Source organism: Engraulis encrasicolus, chromosome 1 (genome assembly GCF_034702125.1).
Source record: "Engraulis encrasicolus isolate BLACKSEA-1 chromosome 1, IST_EnEncr_1.0, whole genome shotgun sequence".
Lineage (NCBI taxonomy): Eukaryota > Metazoa > Chordata > Actinopteri > Clupeiformes > Engraulidae > Engraulis > Engraulis encrasicolus.
The window spans coordinates 27,315,687-27,330,686 of record NC_085857.1 but is presented as its reverse complement, the minus strand read 5'-3'; the positions used below and the strand labels follow the sequence as shown (position 1 = coordinate 27,330,686).

The window sequence follows — 15,000 nt, the reverse complement described above, 5'->3', positions numbered from 1 at the left end:
CGTGTCCAAATGTATCCGTGCTCAGTCCAAAGTGGTTAGAAAGCATGAAAACGGATCATTCCTTTCACACCAAACCGCGGTGTGGCAAGGACAGGCTCATGTTGCAACTTGAAAATAGAAGTCGAGTCTATTTTCTATGTGGGCGTGCGTGTGCTACGAACAGGCTCCCATTGAAATGTATGGGTGGGAAGGCTTGAGACGGGATGCTGACTCCCGTGGATACTAGAACATGTCATGCACGCAGGCTGTCTAGTGTCAATAGGACAACTGAACAGCATGTAAACCTCTTGCACTCGCGCTATTTCATTAAAGGTACACTGTGCAGGAAATGGTCAAAAAAGGTATTGCAACTATGCTGCTCATTGAAACTTGGTTGCCTATTGCCATATTTGATCTTTTCATGAAAGTTTACCATGTAATAAACTTATATTTCCTAGTATGGCCCAAGTAGTCATTTTTGCAGCTACAAATGGCTATTTCTGGAAATTCAAAATGGCGGACCATGGAGAAGATCCCCCTTTTCATGTATGAAGAGTGCCATTTTTTTCCAGTCATAATGAATACTTAGAATTTTAGGGTGATGGTAAATATTCATGAAAAAGGTGACATTAGTGAATGGGTAGCATGAATTCTGGAAATAAACAACTAAAATCTTACACAGTGTACCTTTAGGGTCTCGTGTTTTTTTCTGGAGTTTTTTTGTACAGTACATCTCTTTGATTAAATAATTGAAATGAAATGAATCCCTAGGGGTGTTGTTGTGCATTCCCCCACTGTGAAATTAGGGTGTTCCTGGAGAGAGCCGGCCTTTCAAGATACAGTGTGCCATACTTCAAAGTGCTCATTATCACAGTATTTATCATCATTTGTGTTCTCCACTCACAGAAATTGTCCTCTGTCCTGGATATTAAGCACCACAATTAATACATTTCACACATGCTTTGTCAAGAATACACACACAGACACACAGACACACACACCCCTTAGCCATAGGACACACATTAACACACACACACACACAGACACACACACAGACGCACAAGCACCCACACGCTATATGAAGGGGTAGTCAACCTTTAGCTGATAATTAGACATTTCAAATGAACTCTATTTTTTTCTTTGCTTTTATTATCCATCATGTATGTGACCACAGGGGACCACATATAACCTCTTACATGATATCAGTGTTGAAATGAATCGATAATGGAAATGTAGGTGGTCTTGTTTTTGTCGTAGCGATGGTCAAAGGGGTTGGCCGTTCTTCAATTATGTTTTCAATGAAAAGGTCATGGCAGCACTATTTATATCAATTGGGTTTGCAAATTCACAACAACCACCATCAGTTTCTAGGGCTTTATTATTGCTTTCATGGACATGACTACAAGTGGACAAAAATAACCCCTTTGATGATGAACGGCTACGTTTACATGAGACACACTTTAATTCAGAATAAAGCTTAATTCCGCTTTGAAAACTTCATGAAAGCACTTCACAATTCAGAATTAAATGAAAGATAGACGTAAACTCGACAGAATAGTTTGATTCTGAATTATTTATTTGGAATTAACAAGGTCATGTAAATGTAGCCAATCTTGAATGATGACTGTTGAAATTCCTCGCTAATGCAGTCGTGGGGGGTTTTAGGTCTTGACGATGGTCGTAATTAACGCTGCCCATTTACAATATTACCGCTACCACAAACTTTTCCTTCTTCTTTATTTTATTGCTCCTAACCAATTTAACATACCTGACTGAATGGGCCAACAAACAACCTCTTTTATGGTATCATTGCTGAAATGTATCGCTAATGGAGATGAGGATGTGGGGTTGAGGTAGGTCTCTTGTTTTGTTCTGGAAAAGGTTCTTTCCCTAAAATGTTACGATAAAATGATTTATCACATTTACTGATGTCCGATCACAATCTTACCACTGTCATCAAATTCAAGTATTTCTAGGGGTCTATTTTATTGTTTTATTATCCCTAAATACATCACCACAAATGGCCACTTTGATGATATCAATGTTGGAACGAATAGCTAATGGAGTAGTGTGTGTGTGTGTGTGTGTGTGTGTGTGTGTGTGTGTGTGTGTGTGTGTGTGTGTGTGTGTGTGTGTGTGTGTGTGTGTGTGTGTGTGTGTGTGTGTATGTGTGTGTGCTGGAGGGGGTTGTTCTTGTGTTTTGTTGATGTGGAGATGGTGGTGCGTGCCCGACTACTCTCATCCCCCCCCCCGCTGTGAAATTACAAGCGCTTGATCCTGATTAGCCATTACACCTGTTGCTAGGCAACGTCACCACAGAGGCCCTGACAGCAAATCATCCCGATGGTCACCACTCCCGCCTGCCCTGGAGACGCAAAAGGGCTTGGGGAGTGTGTGTGTGGGTGTGTGTGTGTGTGTGTGTGTGCGCGTGTGCATTTTGTGTGTGTGTAGAGATGACTGGCACGTTTAGCTGTGTGTGTGTGCGCGTTTGTGTGTGTGTGTGAATGACCTGGCACCTTCAGTTGTGTGTGCACGTGTGTGTGTGTGTGTGTGTGTGTGTGTGTGTGTGTGTGTGTGTGTGTGTGTGTGTGTGTGTGTGTTGTGTGTGTGTGTGTGTGTGTGTGTGTGTGTGTGTGTGTGTGTGTGTTGTGTGTGTGTGTGTGTGTCCGTGTGTAGAGATGACTGGCACGTTTAGGTGCGTGTGTGTGTGTGAATGACCTGGCACCTTCAGTTGTGTGTGCACATGTGTGTAGGCGTGCATGTATGACTGGCACTTTTACTAGTGCTTGTGTGTGTGTGTGTGTGTGTGTGTGTGTGTGTGCGTCTGTGTGTGTGGCATTAGTGTGTGTGTATATGCTTGTCACCTTTACTGGTGCTTGGGCTCTTGGTTGCTTGATCCCCAGTGGCAGCGTTGGCCATCATCCATGCTGGGAGAGTCCTGCTCCTCTGGGGAGGCGGTGGAGGCGATGGAGACCTTTCCTCTCTCATATCATCCTGCAGGCACAATGCAATGTCATCATCATCATCATCCTCATAAATATCATCATCATCAAATATTATCCTCCTCATCATCATCATCATCAATATCATCATCATCAATATTATCATCATCATCTATATCATCATCCTCATAAATATCATCATCATCCTCATAAATATCATCATCATCAAGTATTATCCTCCTCCTCCTCCTCCTCCTCCTCCTCATCATCATCATCAATATCATCATCATTATCATCATAGTCTATATCATCATCATCATCATCATCATCATCATCATCATCATCCATACTGGGAGAGTTATTTGCTAAATCCAATTTAATGTAAAGCAATGTAATCTAGAAGTGAATATACCTGGTGTCTAGAAGATGGAGGAGAGTTATTTGCTAAATCCAATTTAATGTAAAGCAATGTAATCTAGAAGTGAATATACCTGGTGCCTGGAAGATGGAGGACTATCAGGGGGCCCCACCAAGCTCTTCCCCTCAAAGCTGGCCAATATTGTGGACTGCTGACTGGCAGACTGGCCTCCTCGACCCTGGAGAGTGGATATGGACCGATCCAGCTCCTCATTGGTTGATGTCTTCATATTGGCTGATGACCTCACTTCCTCTTCTGACCCTTGATAACCGTCACTCCCACTTTTCTCATCGTCCTGGAAATTCTGGCTGTTTCTGATGGAAAAACACAAATGGAACGGATTTAGAAACAGTTTAGTTGGGCCCACATGCCTCTGTGAGACCAAGTCGGTCCATCTGAAAAGGACTAGGTTTTTTCTTTTATTGCTCTGGATGTCGTGTCCTGGAAATTCTGTCTGTTTCCAATGGATGAACACATGAACAAATTTAGAAACTTTTTAGTCTGTCCCTTACAAACTGTTTTTTTCTCACTCCCCCCTTCTCTTTTGTCCTTGTACTGAATATTCATATCAGGATATTTTTGATAGAAGAACAAATTAAAGATTTTAGAAAGCTTTACAATTAAGGACTGTTTGTTCCCTTTTCATTTTGTTTATTCCTACTTTTAACCGGGTCCATTTTCAAAATAAAGGCCTGTTTGATTCCAGGTGTGGTCTGGTTTATGGGCTAAGGTTGTTTATAGGAAAGTAAACACCTAAGAGGTCTGTTAAAAGGTATCCTGCAGAGATGTCCATAAGAGTTAAAATAAGGATCAAACAACCAAGACACCCATTAAGGCCTTCTGATCTCTGAAGATGTGCAAACATAACTCCAACTTCAACAAGGTGGACCCCAAACCCATAGGACATCTTTCCATAAATAATAAAATATAATTAGAATACAGATATGAAATGTTTTTTTTTTCTTATTTAAGGCCTTTTGATCTCTGAAGATGTACAAACATACCTTCAACTTCAACAAGCTGGAACCCAAGTCCATAGGACATCTTTCTGATGCAAAAACCATATTTTAACTGATATGTAGAAAACATAAATGATAAAATATGATTAAAAATATATAATTATTATAAAGTATATTTTTTCTTATATAAGGCCTTTTGATCTCTGAAGATGTACAAACATAACTTCAACTTCAACCCCAAGCCCGTAGGACATCTTTCTGATGCAAAAAACAACGTTTTATCTAATATGTAGAAAGCATAAATAATAAAATATGATTAAAAAACAACTAAAAACATTTTTTTCATTCAATAAGGCCTTTTGATCTCTGATCTCTCTATACAAACATAATTTCAACTGCACTAAGATGGAGCAAGAGAGGCCCCAAGCCCGTATTACCTCTTCTGATGCACAAAACATGAAGATTTGTTAAATATATAGAAAATATAAATGATTTAAAAATATATAGATATAATTTGACGAGACCCCTAAACAGACTTTGATGCCAAAAGGTCAAGATACCTTGACAAGACTCCACAGTATCTCTGTGCCTGTTAATAATGAACAGTACTTTCTGAAAATAGGATGCACTTGTAATACGTATAGGACATGCAAAAGGACAATGCTTTCATTACCAATTTCGTTGTACCTGTACAATGACAATAAAGACATTCATTCATTCATTCATTCATGATATTATAATTCCCAATAAAATATTGCATTATCTGTAACGTATAAATGCAGTATTTTTTTGATTGGTGTGTGTGTGTGTGTGTGTGTGTGTGTGTGTGTGTGTGTGTGTGTGTGTGTGTGTGTGTGTGTGTGTGTGTGTGTGTGTGTGTGTGTGTGTGTGTGTGTGTGTGTGTGTGTGTCTTTGCCAACGCACAGGGGTAGAACTCTCCTGGTTGGGACCCGATGGAACAGCAGCAGCGCTAGAAGACATTGTATCTAATCATCAGATATCCACCCTGGTGGTTTTGAATTCAAATAACTCACCCTGCCAACTACAAATTAAGAACATTAGACATTCCATCCTACATCACAAACAAGAACAAAATGTGCAACATTGGAAAAGTCTAAAATTACAGGGGAAGTTAGCGCACCTTCAATTTGCTGACCAGTCAGTATCACATTCTGTCCTAAAAAACAAGTCCATATCAGAAGAAATCCTCATTTTTGCAATTAAAGCAAGACTACAATGCCTCCCAACTAGATACAATTTGGCAACATGGTACCCCTCACGATTCAACCCAAATTGCATATGGCATACACATGGTCACGAGAATGAAACTGTAGCCCACATTCTAAATGGATGCCATTATTACAAAGGACAGTATGTGGCCAGGCACGACCGCCTTGTCAGTCTGGTTGCAAAAGACTTGAAAAACATTTACCTTGGATATGACTGCAATTTTTTCCTACACAATACTGTGAAAATGGACTGGTTTAACCATAACCATGATGTTGATAATGACTATTTTAAAAACTTCCCAAATACTCCAGACTTTGTAATGGTAAACACTTCAGATAATTCTGTGCTTATTATTGAGGTTGCGTGCTGTTTTGATCTTTACATGGACACCTGCTATTATTCCAAGCTACTGAAATACCAACCATTACAGGAACGCATCCTCCAGCTTGGATATCAATGCAAATTAATAGTCCTAATTTTTGGTAGCTTAGGCCACATACATAAGAATGTTGTCAGAGGACTGCAGATTGCGGGACTGCAGAAAGGGAGCGCAAAAACACTAGCAAAATTTTGCTCTGTTTCAGCTATAATAGGTAGCATGCAAATATGGAGACGAAGATGTTTTGTTTATCCTTAAATGATGTTTCATCTTTTGTAACAACAATGCTGGCATAAGTAAGTGTGTAAGTCTTTTAAAATCTGCCAGCCTGTCAATAGCCTATTCCAAAATATTTGGATCTTGTACCTTAATGCTTGTCTCTTGGGTCCAAATAAAAGTAATCAAATGTGTGTGTGTGTGTGTGTGTGTGTGTGTGTACTTTCTCAAATGCACCCCTGAGCCTCCAGAGCTGCTGTGTGAATGTGAGAACATGTCTGCGTGTATGTGCATTTGGAAGCACTCGGAGTCAACTGTATAATTGTGGTATTGTGCTACATAAATACATTTTGGTTGATTGGTTGACTGATTGACTGATTGATTGATTGATTGTTGCTGCTGCTTATGACATCTTTTATAAGTCACTTTGGATTAAAAGTGCTTTATATTTATTATTTAATGAAATTACAATATTAAATTCACAACCTCACAATTTTCCAATGCACACAATATTGACATGGAACACTGGGGCCTCAGCAAAGCAAAATTACAACTAGAGATGTACAGGATCCAAGATCCGGTTCCGGATCCGGCAGGATAATAGGGTTTTTCAGACTATCCGGATCCGGCAGGATCTTAAGCAGTGGATCCGGTATCCGGCAGTTACCTAAAAATCAGGATCTGGGGCATCTCTACTTTTTACGTAGCCTAGGCTTTTCAGTCAGTCTTTCACAACCCCAATCGCTGCATGGAGTGAAAGCCCTTTGGAAGCGGCCGTAGAAAGCAGTGTGGCAGTAAGCCAATGAGTCTCAAAAATAGTTTGCGCGCCAACGTAATAAAAAGGTCCCACGTGTGCGAGTTGGCTATGTGTTTCAACCCTTTCGTAGGATCCAGTATCCTGTTCCGGATCCGGCAAGATCTCAAGCAGTGGATCCGGTATCCAGCAGGATCCTTAAAATCAGGATCCGGTGCATCTCTAATTACAACAAATATTTCTATGACAGCAAAGGTTTTCAGAAAGGCATGTCGGGTGGGCAGCACGGTAACTGCAGAGGGCAACCTTAATGAATGTATTATTTTGAATAGGTAGGTCAGCCATATACTCGGTGAAACAAAGCTCAATGTGGACCGCCCTCACTATTGTTGAGAGCACAGCAGACACAATGTAGTTAAGGTCCACAGAAGCCCTCAACAAAATGCCATTCACTATGTTACGTTTTTTGCCCAATTCAATTTGAGCAAATTTTAAAATGCCCTTCACCCATTCTTTCACCTAGAATTGGCATTATGAAGTGATGATCAATGCAATAATTTTGTAGGAATTATTTCAGCTCAACACATTACACATTGCAGTACACAGTGCCTTTATCTATAACACGCTGGGAGAAGCCCCGCAAAGATAGAAGAAGAAAAGATAGAAGCCCAGCAAAGATACTGTGATGGACTCCTCACCAACCTCATCCGATCAGTGCACACCATGCAAAATGTGATTAAGGATGGACCATGAAAAGCCTCAGCGAGGCAAATCACTAAAATATGTCTCACTCTGCTACAGAGGGAGCACAGAAGCACCATTAGAATTGCATGTTTAAATTGGCGTGCATAATGTGGTTAGGAAACCATGGAGAGTCTAGTCTCTCCATAGCAAATTACTTAAAATGCCTTTTTCACCCTGCTGCAGCAATTTTGGGTAAGTTATTGGGTATTATATGAAATAAACGTTGCCGAAGGCACTGTCTGCTGGACAGGTCTGCCAACATTTTTATTGGGCCTTTTCTTTCCAGTATTGTGGATAGGGCAGAGGGGAGAGGCAGGTTAAACAGTGGGTAGGAGAGAGAGAGAGAGAGAGAGAGAGAGAGAGAGAGAGAGAGAGAGAGAGAGAGACAGAGACAGAGACAGAGAGAGAGAGAGAGAGAGAGAAAGCGCGCAAGGGTAGGGTAGGGTAGGGTAGGGTAGGGTTGTGAAATGGCCCAGGCCGGACTCGGACTTGAACTTGGATTCCCATGGGCACAGTACCCATTCCTGGTACGGTGCATTAACATCACTCCCCCCCAGGTCTGCCAACTTTAACAGATGGTGGACCACACCGGTGAGCCAAGAAGCCCAGCTCACTGGAGTGCATAGGTGCCGGAAAGGGGGATGCAGTGGTGCATTTGCATCCCCACTTTTGGGTTCCTAATATCAACTTCTAGTGCAGACAAATGAGTGGAGTGCAGCAGCAGTAACATTGTAAAAAAAATAAAGAATGAAGAAAGAAAATGCACCACCACTTTAGAAATCGTTCCAGCGCCCTTGCTGGAAAGTGACCTTTTTGTTCTGCAGTAGAAATAGGGGCATATGCCAGTGGTTCTTAACCTTTTTTTCTTGAAGCACCCCCTAACCTGTGCCCAAGACAAGCCGCGCACCCCCAACCTAAGCGGCTACGCGTGTATACGCACTAAAAAAAATATTTGAGTGATTAATTACAATAATTCTAGCTTTAGACATTAATCAACATTGTAATGACTTCATATGGGGACCAAAACACGTTTTAATTTGGTCTTGATTGGGCCTAATTATAACGTTTGGAAGCAGAATTTTGGTCACAACCTCAACACAAACAAAATTCCCCGCAGCCCTTAAAATGTCTGGCGCACCCCCATGGGGTGCCCGCACCCCAGGTTAAGAACCACTGGCATATGCAATAGAGCAGTGATTCTCAAACTGTGGGCGGCAAAGTTATTCCAAGTGGGCCCTGACATCACTATCTAAGAATCTAAATAATATTTGTTGCTGTGTTGCGGTTGACTATTCATGTGAGTTGTAGGTAACACTTTATTTTAGGGATACATCTATTAGCACTAATACATACAATGAGCCTGTATAAGTAATTTGTACGGCATGTACAAAGCAAAATCAAACATTTGTTAGGCATGTATTCGCAAATGTCTTGTTCATGCACAATAAGGGATTCATTACCAATTTAACCTTAGTAAGGACCTAGTAGGCCTTAGCGTTTGCTTAGAACATGCCTTACAAGTTACTTATGCAGGCATTAACATTGTATGTATTAGTGCTTATAGATGTATCCCTAAAATAAAGTGTTACAGAGTTGTATTGTCTGAACATGAGGATGGGAACCCCTGCAATGGACGGTTCCAGACATTATGCACAGCACGGGAATCTGAGCATTGTGCGTGGAGTACAACAGTGGTTCATTGCACCACTAAAATTACATTTACCACAAATGCGTAAATTAGTCATTTACATGCGAAAGTGTGCAATGTTTCCCATAGAAGCATATGCAATGTGTTGTAAAACAACGTTAGAAATAATACTCAGCTGAGGCACTGTATACTGTTACGCCGGGGACACAGGTTCGATTCTGGCCCAAGGCTATTTCCAATCCTCCCCCCTCCTCACCCTCCCACTCATATCCTGTCACCATCTAACACCGTCCTGTCCATTAAAGGCAGAAAAAGCCCATAAAATGTGCTTCTTAACCAAGCAAATCGGATGCTTCTTAGAGTTATAATTTGACGTCATCTTCAGGAGTCTTAATGTTGTGAGCGGTGCACATCAATTTGGCAGGCTTTGTTATGAACTGAATGAAAGCAAAAAGGATGAATGGGAGCAAGCCTGTCGGTTAAGAAAAAAAAACATTTAGCATAAAAAAGGGGGGCGTTCAATTAAGAGGACACTTGAGTCTTCCTTGCGCTGGCGGAAGATGTTTGATGGGTAATTCTGGTTCAAATCAAGAACATTCCGACCTCTGGGCCCAATTTTTAATTAAACCAAACAACTTAAATTAAATTCAATCAAGACTATTTAGTTGTAGTTCCTATGTTCTTTGAAAGCTCCTTTGTTGGCAAAGGTAATGAGGTTAATGTTCAAAACAGACGGACAAAAGAAAACCTGGTAAAGAGAAATTGAATTAAGACTTGGGTGCTTAATTGATTTAAGGTGATGGAAAACAGCTTTGTGTCAGCTTTGTGTCTGAATTTGCGTTACAAAAGGTCCACAATCTCCTCTACAACCTTCTCCAACATCCATTCTAGACTAGGGGTAAACAAACTAATAGGCCAGTCATTCTAGAAAAGGCCCAAACCCGGGATAAATACCAATAGTAATTGTTCCTACTTTTAAGTGATCCTTAAACCCCCTTGTAACACATATTAAAAATCTACAGCTTTATATTAAGTGCAACATACTTTTTTTCAAGGTCAAAGTTGGCAGATTTCCCATTCATTTCTCCATAGGGAGACAATATAGGATATAATAGGTGAATCGGGTAAAATTTTAAACTATGACATATTCATTTGAAACTTTCACAGTTGGTAACTCACATTCAGGCAAACAATTTTTAGTTTTCTGAAATATGATGAAATATGCAAATGAGGTCATATGTACTGAAATATGTGCTAAAATCTGTGGTAACAGACCAAACATAAAATAAATTGCAATAGTAATGGTTCATACATTATATTGATCCTTCAACCCCTCTGCATCACATATTAAAAATCTACTTTAATCAATTCAGTGGAACATACCTTTCTCAAGGTCAAAAGTATCCGATTTTACCAACTGAATAAATGGCAAAATACATTGGAAATCTGCTACTTCTGACCTCCAAAAAAGTATGTTCCACTAAAGTGATGAAGGTAGATTTTTCATATGTGATGTAGGGTGGATTAAGTATCAATAAAAAGTGTAAATTATTACTTTTGCAATTTGTTTCATGTTTTGCCCGTTGTTGCATAATTTATACATTATTTAAGTAGATGTGATCACATTTGCATATTTGATTATCATATTTCAGACAACTTGTGATACAAAAAATCTTTGTCTTTGCTTGAGTAAATTACTGTGAAAGTTTCAAATTGATATCTCATTGTTTAAAATTTTAGTCTATTCCCCAAATATCTCCTATATTGTCTCCCTATGGAAAAATGAATGGTAAATCTCCAACTTTGATGTTCCACTAAATATAAAGCTGTAGATTTTTAATCTGTTATTTAGACATACCTAGGGAATACAAAAACTTGGAATGATTACTATTGCAATTTGTCCCGGGTCAAACACTAGATTGACTGGCCTATAAGGCCCTGGGGCAAGATGTGTCCCTGTACTCTTTCATTATGGCCTGCAATGAAGTAAAAAAAATATATATATATCATGGGATACCGGTACCATTACCTAAGGGCACTTCAGTGTCCAGGGTATGTGGAAAAAATAATAATAACACATGTATGAATTAATGCCACATTGGGACATACAGGGCATCAGTCAGAGGGTATTTATCAGGGGTTACACATGACAAAAAAGTTTGCTCACTCTTAGTTTGTTGCTCTAGGCCATGACTGTAACAGTGAGCATTTCTTTCAGGTGACATGAGAAAACATTTCACAAAGGCAAAGCAATCTGTAACGACTTTGTAATGTTTGTAGCCCCATCTCTTCAAAGCTTTACAAATAATATGACTATACATTATTATTACCCCAAATCACAGCTATGGACCAAATAAGGTACCGAACAATCATAGCATTGGTTGAGGAAAGAAGCTGAAATAATGTTGGTTTTACATAAATGACTGAGGCGATTGAAGAATGAGTAAGGCTCAATTACCAATACAAGGGTTACGTAGACCCAAGTAGACATGTGTGAGTGCTGGAGATGAAGATGACAACTGGAATGACAACAAGCACTGATGAGGGAGGATTATAATCATAATATTACAATTAATTATTTATAATACTGATGCCAGCTAGCAGCGCTTGGTGTGTAAACGTCCCACCCTACATCTCAGATAAAGATACACACTGATTAAACTAACAGCCAGACTTGGTAACGTGTCTGCATACCGTACCAGAAGTCATGAAATTAGGACTGCCCAGTGGAATGTGCAGTCTGACCTCGGGTTATGTATACTGTATTAAATTATAATTACTATGGTCGTCGTTATAATGACTCTAGCAGATGCACTGAGTGAACTTACCGCCTGCATGGGTAGTGTACTGCATTTGCCTTCCATTCATGAGTTTGATACTGGTTGTGGACAGTGTAGGTTGACCTGAGGTTATGTATACGCTATTAAATTATAATTGGTATTGTCATCATCATAATTACTAGTAGTATTATTATGTCCCCCGTGACAAACCTCACTGATCCTCATCGATGAAAACAACAAAGGTGCCGACAAGGACTGATGATTATAATCATAATATATTGCTATTATCGGGTTACATAGGGGTGGATGACGGTTTTCTAGTAACAGATGCTGGGGTGCTGCAACCACAGCAAATGTCACTAGTGTATGGAAAAATATATTATAATTATTATTTTACTGGATTATCTCAGAAGCAAAATCATTAATTGTACATTAATTGAAATTACTAATTAATTTATGGACATTACCTGTGGTTGTACCACTTGACGTCTGCTACAAAAAAAACCATCATTGGCCCATATACTGTTAAATTAAAATTATTATTATTATTATTATTATTATTATTATTATTATTGTTGTCATCATCCTAATTCCTAGCAGAATTATTACAGCATGCCCCCTATGACACCCTGTGACAAACCTCATTGACCTCATCAAGAACCTTTCTCCACCCCCTTTCCTTTCACATGACTGTGTGTGTGTGTGTGTGTGTGTGTGTGTGTGTGTGTGTGTGTGTGTGTGTGTGTGTGTGTGTGTGTGTGTGTGTGTGTGTGTGTGTGTGTGTGTGTGTGTGTGTGTGTGTGTGTGTGTGTGTAGATCTACATACCTGTGTGCCGTTTAATTAAAGACAATGCTGATTGGTAGTGACTGTGGAAGGGAGAGAGAGGAGGTGTGTGTGTGTGTGTGTGTGTGTGTGTGTGTGTGTGTGTGTGTGTGTGTGTGTGTGTGTGTGTGTGTGTGTGTGTGTGTGTGTGTGTGTGTGTGTGTGTGTGTGTGTGTGTGTGTGTGTCACAGGGTGATTAATTGGAGGCTGGGAAGACAGAGACACTGTTGATTGCTAGTGACAGCCGGTGACTTGACCAGGAAACAGGTTAGTGAGGACAGGCGTGCATGACCATCGGTGTTGTTAATTAACCACGGTGACACAGACAGCAGTGTCAATGACTGATTACAGGAATCCACAGGGAAATTAAGATTTTTACCTCTGCCAAAGCAGGTTGTGTTTTTTGACGCTTTGGTTTGTCTGTCTGTTTGTTGGTCAGCAGGATAACTCAAAAAGTTATGAATGGATGTGGACTTTTTGGAGTTGTTGGAAATGTCAAAAGGAACAAGTGATAAAATTTTGGTGGTGATGCGGGTCATGATTTTTAAAGATTTTTTAAAGATTCTTCACCATTGAGGGATAGGGCAAATTTTGGCATTCCAGTTTCTAACTCCACAAAAAGAAGTCAGAAAGACTTGAAAAAAAAAATAGAGAGGAACTTGTGTAAAATGTCCTATCAAACAGCTTCCTTGGCGGAGGTCTGCACTCTCTGAGTGCATTTCTAGTTATATGTATATTACATTAAATTTCGTGTTAATTAAGTAATGTACAGCTAATTTAGGCATCACACGTTAATTACTGTCCCTGGTTAGGTCCATGGCATGTCAGCCATGATAGGAAGCCACCCATATTCAAGTACAGGATTGGTATGGGATAGGATTTCAACTTAATGAGGAAATCTGACTGGGAGTGGTTTTGTTAATTATCTAAGGCGGAATTGAGAACACTGATGTCAATGAAATCTGATTACATACGTTGGGTGGGTATTCCACTGGGACATTTAAGTTTGTACACCACTGTCCGAAATGACTTACAACAACATGGAGTTAGGTGAGGAAGTGGTTGGTTACCACAGCAACACTACTGGGCGCTTGTGCGTTCATCGCGCTACCAGACACAATTTTTTTAAACAAAAATACAGGAATGAGGAATACAGGAATGAAACGTCTTTGCAATCACACTGATACCCCAGCCACACAGATGATACGTTACAAAGAGGTGCTCTTCCTGTATTCTCCCTATCCCAGCTGCACCAGACTCTCGTCATCAACTTAGACGTAAGCATGTAAGTTAAACGTGTGTAGATTCTTCGTTTGGAATGGTGTGTGTTTACACCCAATCTGTGACGCCTATCAGCCAATCACAATCAAGAACCGGATCGCACTGTGTTAGATAACAACATGGGGTTAGATGCCTGGAGCAGTGTAAGGTTAGTTGCCTTACACTTCAGCCATGGATAAGGGTAGATCTCACAAGATTTCACCTACTGGTACAAGATTCTAATATAACGATTTAAACCTATGTTAATGATCTAAGGTGGAGTTAAGTCACATATTCAATGAAGACTGATTGGAAGGAGTAGATAAGGTATACCGTAGGGATATTTGGATTTGTTCATGACATTACAATACCTTTATACAAAGTGACTTACAGTTAATTTAGGCATCAAATATTGATTACCGTCCCTAGAGTAATGTATGTTGGCCAGGTGCCTTGCAAATGGCATGTCAGTCATGGGGTGTCATTAGGGTGGCCAGACATCCGTCTTAAGGATGGACCATCCGTCTTTTCAGTGCCTTGTCCGGCGTAAGGCACAGCATTAAGCCGGACACTAATGCATTAAAATGCATGAAATTGCATCTAAGAAACACATTTTTTTCTTGGGGAAGGACCCACAACCCCCCCCGTCCTAAAGTATGTCCTCTTTTTACCCGTCACGGAGATGGTCACCCTAGGTCTCATAGACCACATATATTCTATGTACTGGTACAGGATTTAACTTGATGAGGAAAGCCACGCGGGACCGATGTTGTTGATCATTCTTAGGTGGAATTTCAGGACAGTGGCACTGATGTCAATACAAACTCATTACACAAGTTGGGTAGGTATTCCACAGGGAGAGTTAAAT

General features: G+C 40.1%; 1 protein-coding gene across 1 annotated transcript in view; it reads right to left on the bottom strand.

Moving 5' to 3' along the window:
- The window catches only part of aplf (aprataxin and PNKP like factor), a 128,844-nt gene that overhangs the window by 61,416 nt on the left and 52,428 nt on the right, over positions 1–15,000 (bottom strand). The window contains exons 5-6 of the mRNA XM_063208426.1: positions 3,413–3,653; positions 2,844–2,973 (exon numbers count right to left, since the gene is read on the bottom strand). Of these exons, the coding sequence (XP_063064496.1) occupies positions 2,844–2,973; positions 3,413–3,653 (371 nt within the window). The remainder of the gene's footprint in view (positions 1–2,843; positions 2,974–3,412; positions 3,654–15,000) is intronic.